Here is a 20,016-nt window from a genome sequence, read left to right on the forward strand (position 1 = left end):
TGTATTAACAAATATCTGTTGATATTCCACCTCCATACAAGCATATACTCGTACTTATCAGGTAGAAAAAATGTTTCAACCTTCTGTTATGCATTTCCAAATGAAGGGGCCTCTTAAAAGGATGTAATTTATCTAAATACATGATTTGGACTGGGGTCATCCACAGTAAGTGCCTCACCAGAGACTTCATTGAACAGCAATTCAATTCAATTTATTTTTATATAGCGCCTTTCCAAGCACAGTCGGTCCAAAACACTTAACATAGAATCAGGCGACAATAGCGCTTACTAAAATACCACAGTTGATACAGCAATGCCAATCTTCAAAGCATCTATTCTTGTTTCGAATGTAATTTGCTTAACTGCTAGACAATTTTGTTGCTGGGAATTGACGTCACATCTACAGTCTAGGCCTAATACCAACCCGCAAAAAAAACACACACACACACACACACACACACCAAAAACAACAGTGCATTCCAGCTTAAAGATGGATAGAGCTGTCTGGCACAAAGAAACTGAGCGATCACAAAGAATACCATCCAGAGGGCATGAAATGAATTGCACAAGCTGATACACAGAACAAGGTCAACCTAGTGGGCAAAGTAATAGGATATGTGACAAAAAGCCCAGATCCAGTTGCTCACCTTTGCTTTGGTTTGTTCCGAATAAGAAGGACGGTGGATAAACAAAAATATTTAGGCCAGTTTCTTGTTTCCTTAATCTGCGTGACCTTGTGATTTGGAGAGTCGGGCTGTAATCAGAGCTAGAGGTCACCACACCAAAAGTTTTAGCTAGTCGGCCAAAAACTGGAACCGGTGGATTTACATGGTAAATGTACGAGCGCACTAATAATCAGTTGACCAAAGGGGCCACCCAGACTTCCAGAACCTTAAGATTATGAGACAGTGTTGATTGGCGACTCCTCCCCAACTGATCAGCTGAATATCTACAACGAGGTGTCGTCATATTTTCATTTCTGTCTACGTCAACATGGGACAGGTAATTAAAATGTCAGTAGAAAGAATCCAGCAGAAGGACAAAGAAAAACAGACAAAAATGTCCATCTCTGTAGGGAAAAACAAGTGTTCATTTGGTAAATGCTATAGTATCAGTATCAATATGATTTTGACCTCTCACCTCCCACATTCAAAATGGCAGTTTAACCAGAGCCACATCAAAATGGGCAATAGTAGGGTCTTGTCAAATAATCCTTTCGGGTTGCTCAAATAATGGCATAATGGCTTGCAGCTTTGTTTATATGAAGCAGACCCCCCCCAGCCACATTACCGGGAATTATGTAGACACATCCACACAACAAATCAGCAAGACTATAGTTAACCCCTGTCCCAGCCATACAGGACTGCAGCGGAAACCTGCGGAAGCTTCCTCACTAATGAAACACTGAGTAATGATCCTGTATTTAACCTCTTCAGTCTTACATTGCTAAGCTGTGAGTCAGTGACACTGTGGGCCTCCTCATCCCATTTACCTTCTATTCATGACTGATTTTTATGAGGAACAGCAACTATATAAAAGAAAATGTAATCAGTCCAAGTAGACCAAGGGGAGCAAAAAGGAAATAAATGCACAAAATTAAAAATTTTGAAGCCTGCCAAAGGGAATGCATCTCTTGCCAACAGTGCTCAGGGATTAGATCCAATAATTATTACCCCATCCCTTTTCACAATGCATCAGTCTTTGTGACATTTAAATTCATTCAAAAAGACATTCATTCAGATATGTTGGCTACAAGGCTAATGGGGAGAGAGGCTGCACTGACCTGAGGGACGAAGCTGGATTGAAGCAGTTCTTAGTGACATCGGTGACGTTGGGGTTACAGCAGTCTCCACTGTCGTAGCTGTAATTGTCCCAGTTGCACTCGGGGTCGCAGCGCCCGTTCCCCAGCTTGTGCCTGGGGCAGCTGCCCTTCTGCTTCTTACAGTAGCCTCCGTCGAAGCCTGTGAGGGTGTGGCTGCACTCGGGGTCACACTCCTCGTCACCCACCTTGCTGATGTCGCAGTTGGCCAGCACCAGCCGCTCGCGCAGCGAGGAATTGAACACCTTGTGCTCACTCAGCACCCAGGTGATGTTGTAGGGGGCAAAGGCCTCATTCAGGTGCTGGTGCTGCAGGTTCACCTGCTGCGGAGTGACGCTGGGCTTGCGGCCGGTGTCGTCGTGCACGTTAACCACCCGGTAGCGCACAGTCTTGGGTCTGCGGAAGCTCCAGAAGCGGTTGTAGTTGGTGGCCACGTCGACATTGTCACAGACTGTCTGGCCACACGGAGGCGGCTCCAGAACTGTGTCCAGGGACGCTGCCACGACCCCTTCACCTGGGCCAGCCTTGCCGAAATCGCCCTCCGCTTGGGGGAAGGAGCCGTCCTTCACCGTCAGCCACTTGCGCGCTGGGTATTCAAAGATCTCGTTCAAGACCAGTTGAGAAAGGTCACCATGTGGCTGGCGGCTGTGCATGTCCCTCACGATCTCCAGCTGGGACCGGGCCTGACGCCACAGGCTGAAATGTTCCACAGAGCCTCTGTAATTGTGGCTAAGGGCATTACCACCCAGCATCAGCACTTTGCACTTCTTGGTGAGAGGGCTGAAGACCTCGCCGGACTGCTCACGACTCACCGCTGCCTGGGCACCGTTCACAAACAGCTTCATGTACAGTCCGTTGTAGGTTACAGCCACGTGGGACCACTGGTTGGGAAGGTACCGCGCATTGGAGGTGATAGACGTGGCTTTGTGGGCGCGGTCCGTCTTCAGAGAGAAAAACAGGCGCGGGTCCCGGTTGCCCTGCTCACTCACAGCCTTGATGCCCAGCAACCAGCCGCGGTCACTGGAGGCATAGAAGCACTTATCATATAGACCTAGAGCCAGGAGACAGCATTAGCATTAGCGCCCAGCTACCGAAAGGAAAAAAAAAAAAAAAACACACGCTGTGAAAGCTATGCAGCAGCCCACGAAAAATAATGAACCTCGGAAAGCTCCTTCAAAGCGAAGAGCTCGGAAACGACGCAAGACGCATCTGCACCGTGTGTTATGGTCCCCGATTCCCTAGAAGAGAAACCGAATGTCTGCTTTTCACATCAGACTGATCCGGAGCAACTCGCACTGCTCACAAATTTACACCTTGCTAGCGCTGTAACCCGTCGAGCCACACAGCTGGCTTTCTGCTCACCGGAGTGAGGGAGGATCATCACCTTTGCACAAATATACTACAGCTGTGTCCCAGCTGGACTTTAAAGCCCATGGCCCGGAAAGAGAGTGCCGCGCAAGCGTCCCTCAGTCTCCCGTCCCGCGATCGACTAAAGGGAGCTGCAGTTTAATATAGCGCCCATCGAGAAGACATTGTGAGAAAGAGACGCTCTGGAGGGCTTATACAAGCTGTTTTTTTCTTTTTGTAAGCTGGGTAACAGACACAACTGCCGCATCACACTTTTGGTCCGGATATTTGCCCATTTTGGACCAGGAGCAGCTGTTCTATTCAGCATGTTCAGCATTCGTAGTATAATAGTTATATAACTGCCTTTTAGGCAAATGAGTGGAGTTCTAGTCCCAGTCAACACAACCCACCTTCTAAACATTTGTGCCCTGGTGGTGGGAGGGTTAGTAAATAAGCATGCTATCAGTGATCAGTGAGTTGCTGGTTTAAATCCCAGGGAAGCAAAGTGATTTCCTTGATGGGCTGTTGAGCAAGACCCTTAATTCACAAGTGCTGTAGGATCTGTCCTATCCTGCCTTCACTGCTTGGGATAAAAATGTGTATTAAATAAATTAAATTTAACATAGAGTGGGTAAAACAACCAAAGGAAGGAGTAACTAAAATGCCTTGATATTCCTCCTTGGGCTTTTTGATGTTCACATGACTAATTCTAGGAGTGCAACAAAACCTCTGGCTTCAATATACAATTGGCAATTTCTTTGTTTCCATGCATGATCCTCAGATAATCTTGTTGGTGAACTATGTGACTTCAGCCGACTGTTTTATCTTGGCCGATCATGTTTACCTAGCTGCCGTGTTTTGTGCCATTCTTATCTTGCGCGGGTCAAGTCAGCGCTCGCGAGATGCGTTATCTTGGAAAAATTTCAAGGGCATTTTTCTTGCGGCGCAGGCTGGCCTCTTCACATGCGGGGTGCCGGCCCATCAACATGCAGACATCAGTCACTTGGAAGTTGATTTAGAGGGCTGACACAGAAACAGCGGGCAGGTGGGGAGGGAGTGAACCAGGGCAGGAACGCCCCAATTTTATATCGGGGGGGGAATTGACCAGCAGTGTCCTGCTTCTCCAGTATTATACAAAATCAGAAGCCAAACATCACCTCTGAATGAACACAGACTACTAGAATGTGTGACAGCACTTTACAGAGCACTTCATGTGGTTAGTTAGGCTATTTGGGTTCCTCAAAAAGCCTCTTGCACATTAATCAGCCTGACAGGTGATGACTGACTGTCTCTTTCAAAGATGAGATAGGATATGAGTTTACTTCCCTCGTCTTCTTTAAAATCCCACCTCTCTGGACCTTCACGTCCCAGAACATCCAAATTACGTTCTCCGGAAAATTGTTGTTTCACAGTGTCTTTTTTTTTTTTTAGGGTAAACTTGAAAAATAGCCTATTCAGCTAACCCCAGAGAAACATACAGCTGATTAAGCAGAAACTCTATTTTTTCTCTCTCTCACTCTCTTCCCCAACGCTACAGCTGTTCCACAGTTCACTTGCAGTCAACAGATTTCTCAGCTCGCACCTTAAGCAAGTAGCAAACTGCACAAATTCACAAGGGAACCCGAGACCCAAAATGTTATCGGCTAAAATCTCAGCAAAAGGATCCTGCGCCGTATTCTTGAGCTGGCATGTTTGTCAGCTTCACCGGAAACCTGGATCTTAGCATACTAGCTGTGGCAAAGTCAGTCCGGGCTAAAAGTGTGACCCAGAGGAGGGAAAGGTAAATGAACTGCGAGCTTTAGCAAGGCCTGGAAAAAAAAGAGGCAGAGCTTTTTTTAGATCACGCTGACCTATTGATTATCTGCCATGTCTGAAATGTCTCCGAAGGCGAATGCGGGCTCGCGGCGGCTGTATTTCAGGCCGCAGACCGAAAGCAAATCGGGCTTTCAGAGGACAGCTGCAAAGAGGCTCGGCGGCATGAGGAACAGAATGAGAAGTAGGAAGTTTCCGAGGGATCGGACGCTGGGAAGCGGCACACCACCATCTTCTCCTTCGTGCGGAAGTGATGCAAAGTCACAGATATAGGTTAAATTATTCATATCACAGGGAGTGGAGATTCCCACACTCAGTTCTGGTAAAAAAAAGGGGTCCTGGACACTCCTGTTCCAAGACAGTGAGCCTGGGAGAAGCTGCCTGTGGTTCAACTCGCAGCGTCACCGAGCCGGGATGAGGACTGCGGCATCGTGCCTGGGAAAGACAGGCTGCTTCTGTCCTTGTGTGTCCTGTAGACGCACACGCACGCGATCGCGACTCCGCGCCGCTGTTCAAGGTCCTGAAGCAAGCTCATTGTTACGCTCCTCAGTCTTCCGTCCACGGCTCTGTTCATTACAGAATAACGCTTGCGACTCCATACTCCCTTGCACAAATTGGGGTGAAGCACGTTTCACTGAATGTCTTAATGCTTTATATATAAAATATGAGACTGATATATGCTATTTTTATCTAGTGCACTATGGAGAGAGAGGGAAAAGTACTCTTTCACGTTCCACAGGACTGAAAAAAGACATGAAGGTTTATGTCCCAAGGTGCAGAACAAAATTATACAGGAACAGTTTTGTTCCAGCAGTTATCACACAAATGAATGTTAGAGATACAGTAAAACAGTGTTTTATTTGAGAGTAGTTGATTGTATCGTGTTATATTTTTGTTAGCTATTGTCTTACGTTGCTCGGGTTGAAAGATGAATGATGTCTGTCTGTAACGTGCGTTTATGGATAAGGACGATTCGCTGGAAACCAACACTACCTCTGGGTACAAATACGGTAACGTGAACTTGAAATTGCCCCCCATCAAAATACGACGCTAATTTTTATTTCAAGTATTGGGTAAGTCTAACAAGGTCACCAGAAGCAATAACTGACAACGTAAGGACACTAGAACATCACTAAATAACTTTAAAGTTATCTGTGGTACATCCTATAATAAACTGTGAATTACTTAATCCAACTCTGAGTTTTCTACGACGGCATAACTCAGTAAGGTGGAGGCTAAAGAAAATTAACTTGTTGTGCTATCGAAACTGGAAATGTTCCAAAGTTTTCACACCAAAAGCACTTTTTCCTTCAGGAGTTGGGGGGGGGGGGCAGAAATAAACATTCACAGCCTTAAGAAAGGTTCACTGCAATATCTTTGTAAGGAAAGACAGCATGAAGGTCTCTGAGCCTTCGCTTTACTGGGACAATTTTGATGTCGACAGTCAATGTAAATATATCAAGTGGTTTTCCCAGCACGGGTGGGACGCTGCTTTGATCCAACCTGTCCTTTTAAAACACCAAATGTTTGCATTAAGTCACTGGGAGCGTCGCTGGAATAGACAGAAATCCTGTTATTTATAAACAGAGAGCACTTTACTGATAAAACGGACAGCTCCGTCACATACAGTGCCCTCAAACACGGCTTCCTTTAAACTTAGCGAAGGTGTTTACACAGCACGATGCGTAAAAAGTCGGATTCTGCAAACAGCGAGTAAATCCGCAGTATGCATTTCGACACTAAAATTAGCCTGCAGTGGACTTATAGAGACTTACTGTCTCAAAACAAAATCTCATATGATCTCGACACGTGACCTATCAGATCTAACAACAGGATATTATTTTTTTTTATTCTGAGGCATGGTTTCTATGCTTTAATGGATGCAAGACCCAGTTTGTCCAGGGCTGTGGGTTTGAAGCAGCATCCATTCCAGTTCAAACTAAGGTTCCTTGTTTCTGTAGAGTTTGCCGGTCTTCTCTGTCTGTGCGTGTCGGAATTCCAGCCTGTGATACATGCAGTTGAGGTGAGTCTAAACTTCCCTTGCACTGTGTGTGTGTGTTTCATTGGACCACACAGCATAAACACCCTTCACAAATCAGGGCACCAAGACAAACTGTGTAAAGGACTCACACCCTGCCTACACCCTGGTTTATCTAAGACTGTCTCTCCAGACATTTCCATAATATACCAATATACCAGAATATAATAAATGGTTAACGGAATTTAATCAATAGGAATAAAGCTGAGATCCCCAGCTAGCTACTAAAACTAAAATTAAGTTAATTTGGTTCTTCAACAGACAACAGAGCTTACCTGGGAGCAAATACACAGAAAGTCCCTTTCGCCAAAACCAGACCATTTTTATTTCATATAACTTCTATTCCATCCCTGTGCCTTGCATAATTAGGCTGTGACACTAATTAATTTTAAAGCATACCTATTATGCACTGTTGCACCATAGTGAAATTACATACGGCAGTTTGCCAAAGAAGCGACCATTCTAAATGACTTTTCATATTATGCAAAATGCAAATCGCAAATTTGTGAATACAAGTCTGCTATTAATGCTGCCGGTCCCCTCATTCTTGACAAAAAATAAGTGCTTGTCTTTCAGGGAGGCATTTTTAAGGGGAGACTGCCTTCCAATGCATAATCTATGGACCCCTTTAGATGGAATCCTACTCCATTTCCGTACCCCCACCCCACCCAGAACCAGCCCTACATAGCAAACGGAAATCATACTACATGCAATATAAACGGAAATATCTTTTAGATATGATTTCATCCAGCAACTGGGACGTGATTTCAACTGAAAGTCTATGAAGTACAAAATTTATGGGTTTTGAAAACCATAAAATGACACCTTCCTGATCGCTGCATCAACACCTGCATCCTATATCCTTGACTGGTTGTTATTAAATCCACATTCCTATATGATGCTATTTACATTAAAAGACAGGAACCCCCTCATTATTGTCTGGGTCCTCATACTCAATTTCCCATGATTCCTCTGTGATATGAAAAGGTAATTAACAGTTTAAATGATGATGAAAGGCTCCCTGGGAGTTGAATGGCACTGCCAAGTACCAGCTGTGATCCACATGCCAGGAGACTAAAGACAGAAATGCTAATTTCATGAAAATGAAATAAGCGATATTTGGTGCAGGTTCATACTAAAGCAAACGCAATAAGGGACAAATAAATTTTTCCGGTTTCGTGGAAATTCCCTTTTGTGGAACAGGCATGTGAAAATAGCTGCCAAATCCTGATGTATGAAAGTAGAACAATCAACACCCTGTAACAGCCACTGGAGGGCGTCACATGACCCCTGTTATCCTGTAATGTTTGGCTGAGGAAGAGAACCCAACCACGCATCATCAGAGCAGCTGCCACCATGTTTCTAAGTTGCTCCTGAAGGGCAACTCCTTCAGTTGCCCAAACCAAAGATGGTGTAGACTTGGCCACCTGCAGTGGTACTGCGAAGCCGGGGACATCAACTGTTTAGGCTGAAACTGGTGGCGACTGGATTTATGATATCTGTAGGTAAACCCTGCTAAATGCAGGCCATGTCGCTCTTGGTGTTCCGCCTGCTTAGGTAGTCATTTCACCCTCATTGATGAGGCCACTAAACTGGAGCAAGTACTGGTGCTTCGTGGTGGTCTATGAGCATCTCATGATCGACTCTTCCATCATATAGTAGATTGCTACATACGATTAAAGCCCAGCCTCATTGAAAACTCCTACTATGACCAGCGCTAAAGTGATGCCAGACATTAACTAACATCTCTCACTTTTACCTTAATTTCTACAGTGCCGATAAATATCCATCCTGTCTACCTGAGCCAGATTAAAACGATCCTTTCAGCTGTTTAGAGTTTACACCATATCCATAATTTCTCATTTACCAATCTAAATTTAAATATGATAAATTCATTAATAATGGAATAATCAATTAATTTATTAATTCATTAATATGAGAACAAATACCAAATTTGGATTCAAGCGTAATATAGCGAGAGGATTCACGAAACAAAAGGGTATATTGCAGATGCACCAGCAGGTCCCGGATTAGGTAAAATACTTGTTGACTGCACAAAGCGCGCACTGATGGCGGCCGACGCGCACTGGCGGCTTTGTTTACAGTTTTTCTCCAGCCGTGCGACGTGTCCGCGGTGGCTCCCTGTCGGCAGCCGAGGGGATCGGGTGGAAAAGCGGATCACTTTCACTGTTGAGCAACTAAAACGTCAAGCGCTTTGCTACTTAAAGCAGCACAGCGAGATCATCTACCGGGCGCGGCTACACGGCGATTATCCGCCACCCGGCTGTTTGCGACACGCGGCGTCAAAATAACAGGCCGGCCAGACACGAGTAACACCTGCGGTTTATTGTTTAAAGGGGGAAAAAATTGCGAACCCGATCGACTATACGCCTTGCTGGGGGGTGGGGTCCGTGTGGACATGTGGAAATTCATCGGCTCTTCTCTCGGAGTCCATGGCTGCCAAAGCGCTTGGTGATGGGAAGCCGGCAGCGCTTTCACTTTGTGGGCGGTGCGGCCCCATAGACCTAAGCTCCGTTAATAAAGTAAATATTCACTCCCGATACTGGATCTACTGTGCGGACAGAACCCCCCACCACCACACACACACGCGCGCGCGCGCTTTTCGACGGGAATTCCGCAGCCCCGTCGTTTACTTTATTAATACCTCTTTTTTGCATATACTTTTGCTTGCATCTATATATGTACAATAGTTTTTTTTTTGAACGGTTAAAAACTTAATTTATATCCACCCCCCTTCTCAAATACAGTATACCCCCAAATTATGTAGGCTGCTCAATTTTACTCAATCTGATTACAGGAAATACGTAGCTACAGCAAATATAACCCGATACCCAAGTCGCCTGCCAGCCGGGGTTTACCTGTTAATAACACGCATCGCATAAGTTGGAACCGCGCTTGATAATTTATACAGGCTGACATTACATGTTATCTTCAAATAGCTGCATTACATCAGTAGCTCCGGGCATCGCCAGGACAGTCATCGTCCGTCTCCTCCGCCAGAAACGCACTTTTGGGCGGCTGGCTGCTTTACCTGCCTTTGCTGTAAGTCACGGTACCTGCGATGAGACAGCCGTCTTATCTCCGCGAAGCTTTGTAGTAAACAACCTTTTCCCAGGACACCGCGATCTGTCATGCAGTTACAGCAAGGAAGAAAAAAACGCCTGGGAGCTACTTTCAAAATAATAGAGGAAACAGAGTAACGTTAAATAACATCTAAAGATCGATAAACTAGAATACAGCTGCAACTTTTTCCCTTTTTTCACTTTCTGCAAATGAAAAACTATATATATAAGAAATTAAAACCGGAGCGTCACTTGTATTGCGCGGTCATATCCAGAGAATAGCCAAACAGATATTGTAATATATGCCAAACCGTGCTCAACGATTTCAAATATCATTTGAAAAGCTACTTAATACATTTTCCCTAAATCAGGCTGCATTTCAGTCGTGCGTAGAACCCTGGTACAATTTGTAACACTTAAAACTTATTTCGTTTTCTTTCTATTAATATGTTGTTAGATTAACATTAAACAGCGACTGAAATTTGGGGCATTACAAAGCAATTCTTCGAGGACTAAGATTTATAGACAACAGTTGTATATTATGCATGTCTTATAACGAATGCGTTTTAACTATAGGCTATGTGTGGCACGCGGTAACGTTTCTGGGTTAAGCTCATTCATTCATTTCGAAAATGCATAAAACTGGTCTCTTCGGGGAGATTTAAATACCTGCGATTACAGCAGGGGATCGCTGGCCTCCCTCCGGTTTGATCCACATTTCCAGGGTGAAATTTCCTCGGGGTATCTCCACATTGGGCTTAAGTCGTATCTGGTCTCCCCTGCCCGTAAAATAAACAGCTTTCCCCCGACCCAGAGAACTCTCCTGCGCTTGGGAGGAGCGACGGTGCTGGTGAGGCGATCGGCGGTCCACTCCGGGCAAGGAGCGTTTGCCCCGGGGCAAGCGTGTAGCACAAGCCCCAGGGAAGGTAGTTCTGGCTTCCCTAATGCGCACCAGTTCCCTTTTAGATCTTCCCTTTGTCCAGACCGTCCCGCACTCTGATCCAGAACTCAAGACGAATATCGCAAGGCAGGAAAGCCATGGGAGAATTGTCCAAAGTTTCATTTTCAAGGGGGAGCAATGATGAATTCTTACAGAAACAAACAATGAGAAGAAATAAATAAAGTCTCGGGTGTTATCTCAAGAATATTCCTCTTCACCGGCTCTTCCACTTGATTTTTATAACAGCTTGTCAAAGAAACAGATTCTTGCCTGACAAACCAATAACGCGATGCTGTTATTTTTTTCCCCTTATAATGTTAAGCCACGACCCCCTTTTTTGCCCCTTAAGCAAAAAGTAAAACACTTAAGCATGGGTCGAAAGGGAACGGTGCGTTCACGCAAGTACTCCACTGTCCCCAAGGGGGATATGCAATAAGTAATCAATCAGGGTCGACAGGTCAGAACACCCCTTCATTTTCTCTCCCGTCGATCACCAGAATCTATAATAATTCAGTTGGTGCAATTTGTCACAGCTTTTCATTTTTTTTTTTTTTGGTTGACGTTTTCTTATATCCACCCAGTAAAACAGTATTTAAAATCACACCAGTGCATTTAAAAAGCAAAAGCGAAAGGCGCCCGGCCGCAATTTCTGAAAGCCAGTGTGGACTTCCCAAAGTTGGCTCTGTGATATTAAAATGCAGGAGCGGTCTGGCAAGCGCGGAGGGTAGTAGACTATTCAGCATCGGGAATCATCACTGATTTGTCTGAAGCAGCAACCACTTGACGTGCCGGAGTTGAGCGTCCGCCTCAGAAGCTCAGACTTTTTTTTCCCCCTGTGTCTTTGCAAAACTGTGACAAGCCGCTCTGAAGTTTCGGCCTTTTCCCACCCCGCCGCGTGAAGTCACAGGTAACCCATGACTGCTATTTTATTGCTCACTACGCATCTTAAACGGGACGTTTTTTCCCCTTTTTCTTTTCTTTTTTTTTTTTTTTGAGAATTTTTGAAAGAACGCGCAAGTAATGTATCCCTCTGGCGGCCTCAGACGGAACAGCAACGCACGAGTTATTACACTTATTACAGAATAAATGATTTCTCTATAACAAGCCTGAAGCAAAACAAAATGGGTCTAGGAATAGATCCTACCATATCACAGTGTTTTAGCGAAATGGGAAAATCTGACAGTCCTTGGAAGGTACAAGACCTATAGTCGTTACGTTTGCCTGAACCACCCTTAGTTGGCGCAATTTTCCACTACAAGCGCACAGAGCACTAGCCTTTTAAAACGCATTTAACTGACACCAATACTTAATATAGGACGTCTAAAGTTCATAATGTATTTATTGTAGGTTATATAATAAAGTATTTATCAAAAAAAAAAATCCTCCCAAAAAATGGACTTAGTATTACTTAGAAAAAGCGTATTGCTTTTTGTGTGTTTATTATTAGACGTGCCACGTAATTATACAAGTAAGCAGTAAACGTTTGAAGACGTAGACTAGATAAATATATGCAAATTAAAACCAGTGTGCAACATTTAAAACAACGTCAGCAAGTCTTCTGCATTGGTTTGTAGGTTCACGTTTATTATTAGAACAGTGCAATCACTAGAGAGGAAAAAGTTTACTGCTTTATTTCACTCAGCAGCAAGCACACCTAACTCAAAACCGAGGGATAACTTCCACAAATTAGAGCAATCGTGTAGTAATTATTACAATGTTTTTAATTTTGAGATTGAATTAGAATCAAAGTTTTTCTTTTTTTGCATTTTTTAAGTTGAATACAAGCGTTTGAAAAGTAAGCATCATGACAAAGTATTGTAGTAGAACTTGGAAAAAAATTATCATCCATGCTTCCTGAACTCGACCATGAACTGAACCTAAAACCTCCACCACACAGACTGAGCAGGTAAGGTTTGAACCAATAGTTTTATTGTCTATGTGTCTGCCTGGATCACTTTTAAGGTAAGGTAAAGGCATTCTCCTTCCGAATCAAACTTATAGCTCCCCCCCCCCAGGGTTGTACCTGCATAGATATCATCCACACCCAAAGGTTAATATTGTTGAATTGAAGTGGTCAGATTTTAATGGCCCTTTGGTCACAGTACACTGTGGCCCTGGAGGGGATGCAAAGAAATTCTCAAAAACTGCTGCAACTGAGCAACTTACCCATCTCCGGAGTCCATCCACACGTTAAATTCATTCAAAAAAAGCTTAAATTTTGTCTTATGCAATGTTTGATAATTGACTACGTTAAAAGTTAAGAGCCGAATATCTCTGTTCTCTCTGCAATTCTGCAGACACGTCAGTGTGAAGTGTGTACAAGCCACGATAAAACATTTAGTAATAACGAAGAGCAAGGACCAAGAAGTTACACCAAAGTCCCGCAAAAAAAAATGAAAAGTTCACTTTATTTTCATACACTTCTGCTTCAGATATCAACCCACCATGACAGGGTCAACATGAACCCTCTAGAGTGCATTTCATTTTCACACATGTTAATGGTGAATGACTGTACTATTTCCACACTACAGCTCACTGGCTTTGTCTCTCAGGAGCAGAAGGTGAGACACGCCCAAACGTGTAAGGCACTGAGATGCTGGAACCCGCGAGTCAACCCGAGATTAGGCCTGGAATCCTCTGGAAGCTCCACCGTTGTGATGAGCACCGAGGCCGTCTTACCGGGCCACACTGGACGTGGGGGGACGTGTCGTGGAATCCAGCGGAAAGGTCGGGGGTCAAGCAACCACAAGATTTTAGGGAGAATGTCAGGGAAAATGCAAGAAAATATATCGCCAAACGTTGTGTTTCCTCTTTTACTCACTATTGATAAGAAAGCTACCCCCAAGAACACTGGGGCGGCAAAGAGGGTACCAGTTACCCACACTGAAACCCAGCCTTTGTTTTGATCAACACAACTTTAAGGTTACAAAAACAGACACATATCAGATATTCGTGTTCAGATATTTCTCCCTCCCTTGACAGCAAAGCCTCAGTTCAAAAATCAGACACTTCCACATTCGAATAGAAAGATTAAAGGCACACAAGCAGTTTGTCCGGGGGTGGGGGGCATGCTCAAAAGAGACTCGGATCAGATCAGACAATGATTGCACCATTGAGAGTGATTAATGTACGGCGTGTGAGAGTTTCCAGGGACAGAGCACAGGCAGGGACTGTACTCTTATACATCTTTGGGACCGAAAATTGGAGCAGGGTTTCAAAAGATTAACTGAGGGACATTTACGATGCAATCAGGCAGCTGTGTGTTAAGGTTATCAAATGAGAGGGGAAAACAAAATTTAGTCCAGAATTGAAGCGCTGTTCCTAAGGATGGAAACATTGAAAACAAAAATCATAACCGCTTGGGGTGTGGGGAAAAAAATTTACGACATTAGAAAATCTTCCTGAAGAGTCTTTCAAATGACTGAATCCAAAGTACAACAGCAGGCTAAATCATTCAAATGACTGGTCAAAATAAAAATGAGTCAGACCCTACACAAGAGAACGGCCCTGAATTACTTTTCACTCGTAAAACACAATCTGGGACCCTACTGGCCCCTACTGGCCTGAAACAGCGAGTAAAATTTGGCTGGTAGCGTAATTTTGCCCCCATTGGGGCTGGGATGCGAGTGCAATCGGTTTGATCCAAAGCCAGTGAATAAGCTACAGTGGTACTGACACAGGACTGCCCCAAAGAGTACAGCTGAACCTGCCCACTGATAAGCCAAGGTACGGCAGATGGAAGGTAGCGAGACTGGACCCACGGATCACATCTGTGACCGATGGTGCGACATTCAGTTTTGCTTGCGGTTACGTTGTTGCTACAGCACTCTCAGTATTCGACTCCTCCTATGAGACACATTATCCCTTAACTCCACCCCCCCCCATTTGCTCACATTTGCTCATTTCCCGCCTCTACACTCAGAGTAGCGATCAACCGTGCACAAATCACGTAATCTGATATCGCCTGACCTCCAGAATCATAGCTTATACCTCAATGCACAACTCCAATCTAACGGGTGAACCGGTTGTTTCTGATAACCCAGGACCTTGAACTTATCGATTTTAGCCACCAAGTATTCAACACGAGGGGGGGCTGAGGGGCCAGGGGACCTTGGCCCAAGGTTTTTTCCCTCCCTCCGTGAAAGTGGTCTTTTTTCCCGTTTTATGTACCATTTTGTATAAACAATGTAATAATGGATGGCCGCACACCCTTGTCAACTGCCTAGAGACCACTAAAATGTATATATTGTACTGTCTTACGTCTTGCATTGTCTTGCCTTTTATCACTCCTGTTTTGTCCTTTATCGCACTGCCGTTTGTCCTATTGTCCCCATGTACCTCTCCCCTCCACTGCAACTGTGACACAAGAATTTCTCAATGCTTCTCAGAACACATGACAATAAATCTTGAAACTTGAAACATATATTTAGGACCAGAGACTAAAAGGCAACTTTCCCGCACTACACACAATGCCGATCAATGCAAACACAAAGAATTTTGCCTCCAGTAAAAACATCAGAAGTTAAAATCGTTGTATCCCACTAAGGATTTAAACAGACTATTGCATCACAAATAGGTACCCTTCAATAAATTTTGATTGACTGACAGTCGCTTCCGACTCATCTGACCACTGAGATACTGTAGACTTCCCGGTAACTCATTAAAAAAAGCTACCCAGGGAAGCAACCGGATCCTCAGCAAATGTGACAGGCAATAAGGATCAGGATCCATGGAGAACTCGAACACAAGTCAGCGGTTTGAGACCCCACCCACAGCTTAATCAGACATCTGAGTGGCTGCCATTCATGTGCTGTTTACCGGGGTGAGAATGGATGTTAACCTTCGACGCGATGTGCACACCGGACCTCACGCACGCGATCACATCTTTATGTTTCAGCACGGCATGCGTTGAAGATTTTTTACTGGGTTGCTGAGTGGCGTCTCCTGCAAAGCACGACTTCATCACTAAGTGCTCCATCCCATAGCAAACGGAATGAATGTTAATGCAACCCTTGCTTTGCCGTTCCTCTGCGCTTCATGGAAAGCTACATTTTTTTTTCCAATCTCTTCTCTGCAGCATGACTCATGACTGATTCAGCACCTCCAATATGATGTTGCAGCATTAAAGTAATTAAGCCCACTGAATCACCGGGCAATAAAACAACAGGATCGCTCGGCGAAGACTCCAGGGCTTCCATGCTTTAATCGATATAGGAAATGGCAGCGACGGCGTCCAGCGAGCCCTTTCCGTCACACAAAAGGGAGAAGGACCAATGAAATGTGGACTCGTTCAGGACGTAAGGTTGGGTCATCCTACCTGGGGCGATTGGAGCCTTTCGGAGGTGACCTCGCCTGCATTGCTTCAGCTCAGCTTAGCAGTTTGGATAATCGTTAAGCGGCAATCATTAATCTGGGTCCGGGATATGCAGAATAACACGTGTTCAGTGTTTCGGAGAGTACAAATCACTACATTCCTGTGACCCTGGCCAGGATAAAGGGCTGGAAGGAAGGAAGGAAGGAAGACTGACAAATAGACAGACAGAGAAAATACTGACACCTGCTGCTGTTCCAAGTACAAATCACACATCGAAGGGTGAGACACGCTCAGAATTCTCCTGTGGACCCCGTACCTTGGACACCAGCATTTTACAGCAATGATCTGTTTAGTGAGATACGTACGATTTGTCATTGGATCCGACTTGCCCCTGTAGATGACAATGGAGGTGAATCAGATCATTACCTTCAACAGGACAGTCGATGGCACTCAGGAGGCCCAAACGTCCACACAAAGCTCGTCCAACCACTCAGAGCAGTCTGCTTAGGCGTCATGTGACCTGTTCATGTGACCTAGACGCCAAAGTGATCGTGGCCAACTCCACCAGGAACAGCGGCGCCACTGCAAACCCTGGCACTGGCGGGACATTGTAAACAAAAATAGGAACCAGAGAACCTGAAGGGAAACTAGGGGAGACATGGAGCTCTCTGTCCACCCAGATCGACAGATGCCCGGAGCAAATGAGGACAAAAATTCTCCTGCTTGTCAATTTGATAGTGTTTTCTTTTTTTTTTCCTGGTACATCAGCAATGGCCTTCAGGCCTACACAGCCAACGTCAGGCAAATTAGGTCTTCTTTAAAAATCAGTACTCGACACGTTTTGGCTTTTGATTCATAAGTTCAATGCTCTTTCTCCATTAATGCGATGGCGTTCTTGTGTAAATGTCATCTATATAGCTTTGGCAAAAGTCCCTAAAATTACACGCCAGAAACAAATAGTCTAAATTGTGCATAGTCACATTCTTTTAGGCCAACATCGCATAACTGTGTGATATCACCCCCAAGGCAAAATAAGTTACAATACTTTGAAATAAGTTACAATACTTAAATGCACTTCAAAATTAAAAGTAACACCTGGGTAGTAAAAGACAAGCAAGGCCGATAATGGACATATACAAACCCGATATTAACTAATCTATAGACAACTCTGCATCCATCACGGAGGCAGTTAATAAACGTACATGAGAAGATGGTTCGGAAATTACTCACTTTGAAGCCAGGCTGGCGTCATATGTGATATTTATGTAAAAGTTCTCTGAAATATTTTTTATAAAAACACGTCCCCCTGAATTTTCTGGAAGTGTCTTCTCCGTAATGAACGGCATGTATAGGAGGTTGCTGACGACCTTCTTGCCATAGGACGCCATCTTAGGCTGCTGTGTGACTGTTTTATGTAACAGTATAACTACAATATACATTGCTGCACAGGTACCTCTGAAACACTATTTGCTATTAACATTACTAATTCATCAAGGGCACCTCAGACATTACTCACATTACTAACCTATGACGACGTACATTTAATGTGACTCATGGTCGCATGCCATGCTGAATCCTAATGGACACCGCAAACCACGACCGGGCCGAGACTTGAACCCGGTACCCACGGATATTACTAAGCACATCTCAATGTCTCCTCATTCTTTCTAGGAACAGTTATGCAATCAACTTGAGGAATGGCATAACTGTGGCTCATTTATAGGAAAAGTTATTTTGTGGACGTGGCTGGACGGAACCGCTAATGGGAGTTCCACTTAAACAAAAATGTTCTGAGGGCAGAACAAAAAAAAATGATTGGTTATCATTCTGAACCAATCAGACTGTAGAGGAGGTGGGACCAAGACATCTGATTGGTTGGTCCCACCTCCTCTACAATCTGATTAGCTATCTTTCTGAACCAATCATTTTTCATTCTGCTCTCAGAACATCTCTGAGCAAGTAAGACTCTCATAAGTGATGGGACCTGCTTGTCACAGCTCCTTCAGGTGTGATGACACTGGCTGACATTTAAATACACCACCATCTTACATAAGATTACGGGTCACGTGCAGAGTCCAAAACACCTGGCCATTTGTAATCTTTGAAGGGAATGCTCACTTTTATACCTGTCCGCTTAGCTGGATCTTGTAATGGCCTAGAGTTTCAACTAAAAGCCCACGGAGCACCATTACATGTCAAAGTATGCAAACATGTGTGCCTAGATACTAGACCTATGCAGTTCATAAATGAGTCATTCCTTTAATTGAATGGAGTGATATTCTTCATGATACCACCTCTAACATGTTCATTGAAGAAGTGTCAGAGCAAGTAATTAGGGAACTTCATTCACAATCACAGAAAAAACACGTTTAAACCACATCATACTGACCATGACGAGAAGTACTTGGGAACATGGATGTCCAATACTGACAAACCCATTCTTTAGCCCATCAGAGACAGAGACAGACAGACACACTGCCAGTGAATCCTATAGGCCAGTGATGCTCACCTAGGGTTGGACCAGTAATGGATGGATGGATGGACTGATAGCCATCAATAGGCATTTTGCAAACTCCAATTAGCCTCAGCATGTTTTTGGACTCCAGGGGGGAGATCGTAGCAATCAGAGGAAACTCAGAGTTCTCTGGAAATGGGATTTCATGGGGGTGGTGGGGGAGACTTGCGCCTATGCAGCAGCGAAAGAGCGGCCAGCGACAGCAGCGTCTCCATCCTTCCAGATCCACCGATGAGCCAAGCATAATGGACGAGAAGCCCTTTCAAAACCGAAAAAAAAAAAAATAAATAATAAAAAAAATCGATCGGACACTATGACGTCTATGGTTACTATTCTACATTATAATTACAAAACCATTTCAGAAAAGCAGCTGCTTTGCAGAACATAAAAACAACACAATCCAGAGATACCCCAAGCCACATACTCCCACTCGTCATATTGAAATGTTTGATCATATTTTATTATTTGGCATTTAACTAATATCCTCAGCCCTGTGGCTGCTGTCACTAACATGCATGTTGTCATTTGATATTCCATCTTCTGGGACATGACAAAGATGACTAGGGTTGGAGTATTGGCAAGAATAGGGAAAGCTTTCAGTTCGAAACAGGTGGGAAAGAAACATAAAGGAATAAGGATCTCTTACGACATCAGCAATAAATTTCACAAGTGTCAGTTTTGCGCATAGCGAAACCTCATTGAGAGTTTGCCAAAATACAAATGGCAGCGTGTTACGGCAAAATGAAAAACAAAATCGCGCAAGAAATTAGCCAGCAGCAACCGCAGTTGAATTTTTAAGATGAAAGTACAGTCATAAATCGGTGAATGACGTAGACAAAACGCTGTACTGTCAGAAAGGTTAAATTCACAGATTGGAAGACCATGATAAGTAAACGTCGTCATATCCAGACAGGGTGAACTGGCAATTACATCTAATCATGTAAAACCACCAACACTTAACCTGTTACAGGATTCTGAATAGACCTACGTAGATAAATGAAATATCCTTCTCAAAAGACAGAAAGTGTTCAGTGTTCACATATTACCCTTATAACTGGTCTGATTGCACAATAGCACAAATGGATTAAATCTTTTTATTAATATCTGAAATAATGCACATAGCCCAGAATTACCCGCCTCCATGGTTTT

At 44.1% G+C, this 20,016-nt stretch overlaps 1 protein-coding gene across 2 annotated transcripts in view; it reads right to left on the minus strand.

Moving 5' to 3' along the window:
• Positions 1–12,030, minus strand: part of LOC125746479 (pappalysin-1-like) — a 90,809-nt gene extending 78,779 nt beyond the window's left edge. For both annotated transcript variants that reach the window (XM_049020492.1, XM_049020491.1), the window contains exons 1-2: positions 10,768–12,030; positions 1,783–2,869 (exon numbers count right to left, since the gene is read on the minus strand). In XM_049020492.1, the coding sequence (XP_048876449.1) occupies positions 1,783–2,869; positions 10,768–11,161 (1,481 nt within the window). In that variant the 5' untranslated portion in view covers positions 11,162–12,030. The remainder of the gene's footprint in view (positions 1–1,782; positions 2,870–10,767) is intronic.
• Between the last annotated feature and the right edge of the window lie 7,986 nt (positions 12,031–20,016).

The sequence above is a fragment of the Brienomyrus brachyistius genome, chromosome 7, assembly GCF_023856365.1.
Source record: "Brienomyrus brachyistius isolate T26 chromosome 7, BBRACH_0.4, whole genome shotgun sequence".
NCBI lineage: Eukaryota > Metazoa > Chordata > Actinopteri > Osteoglossiformes > Mormyridae > Brienomyrus > Brienomyrus brachyistius.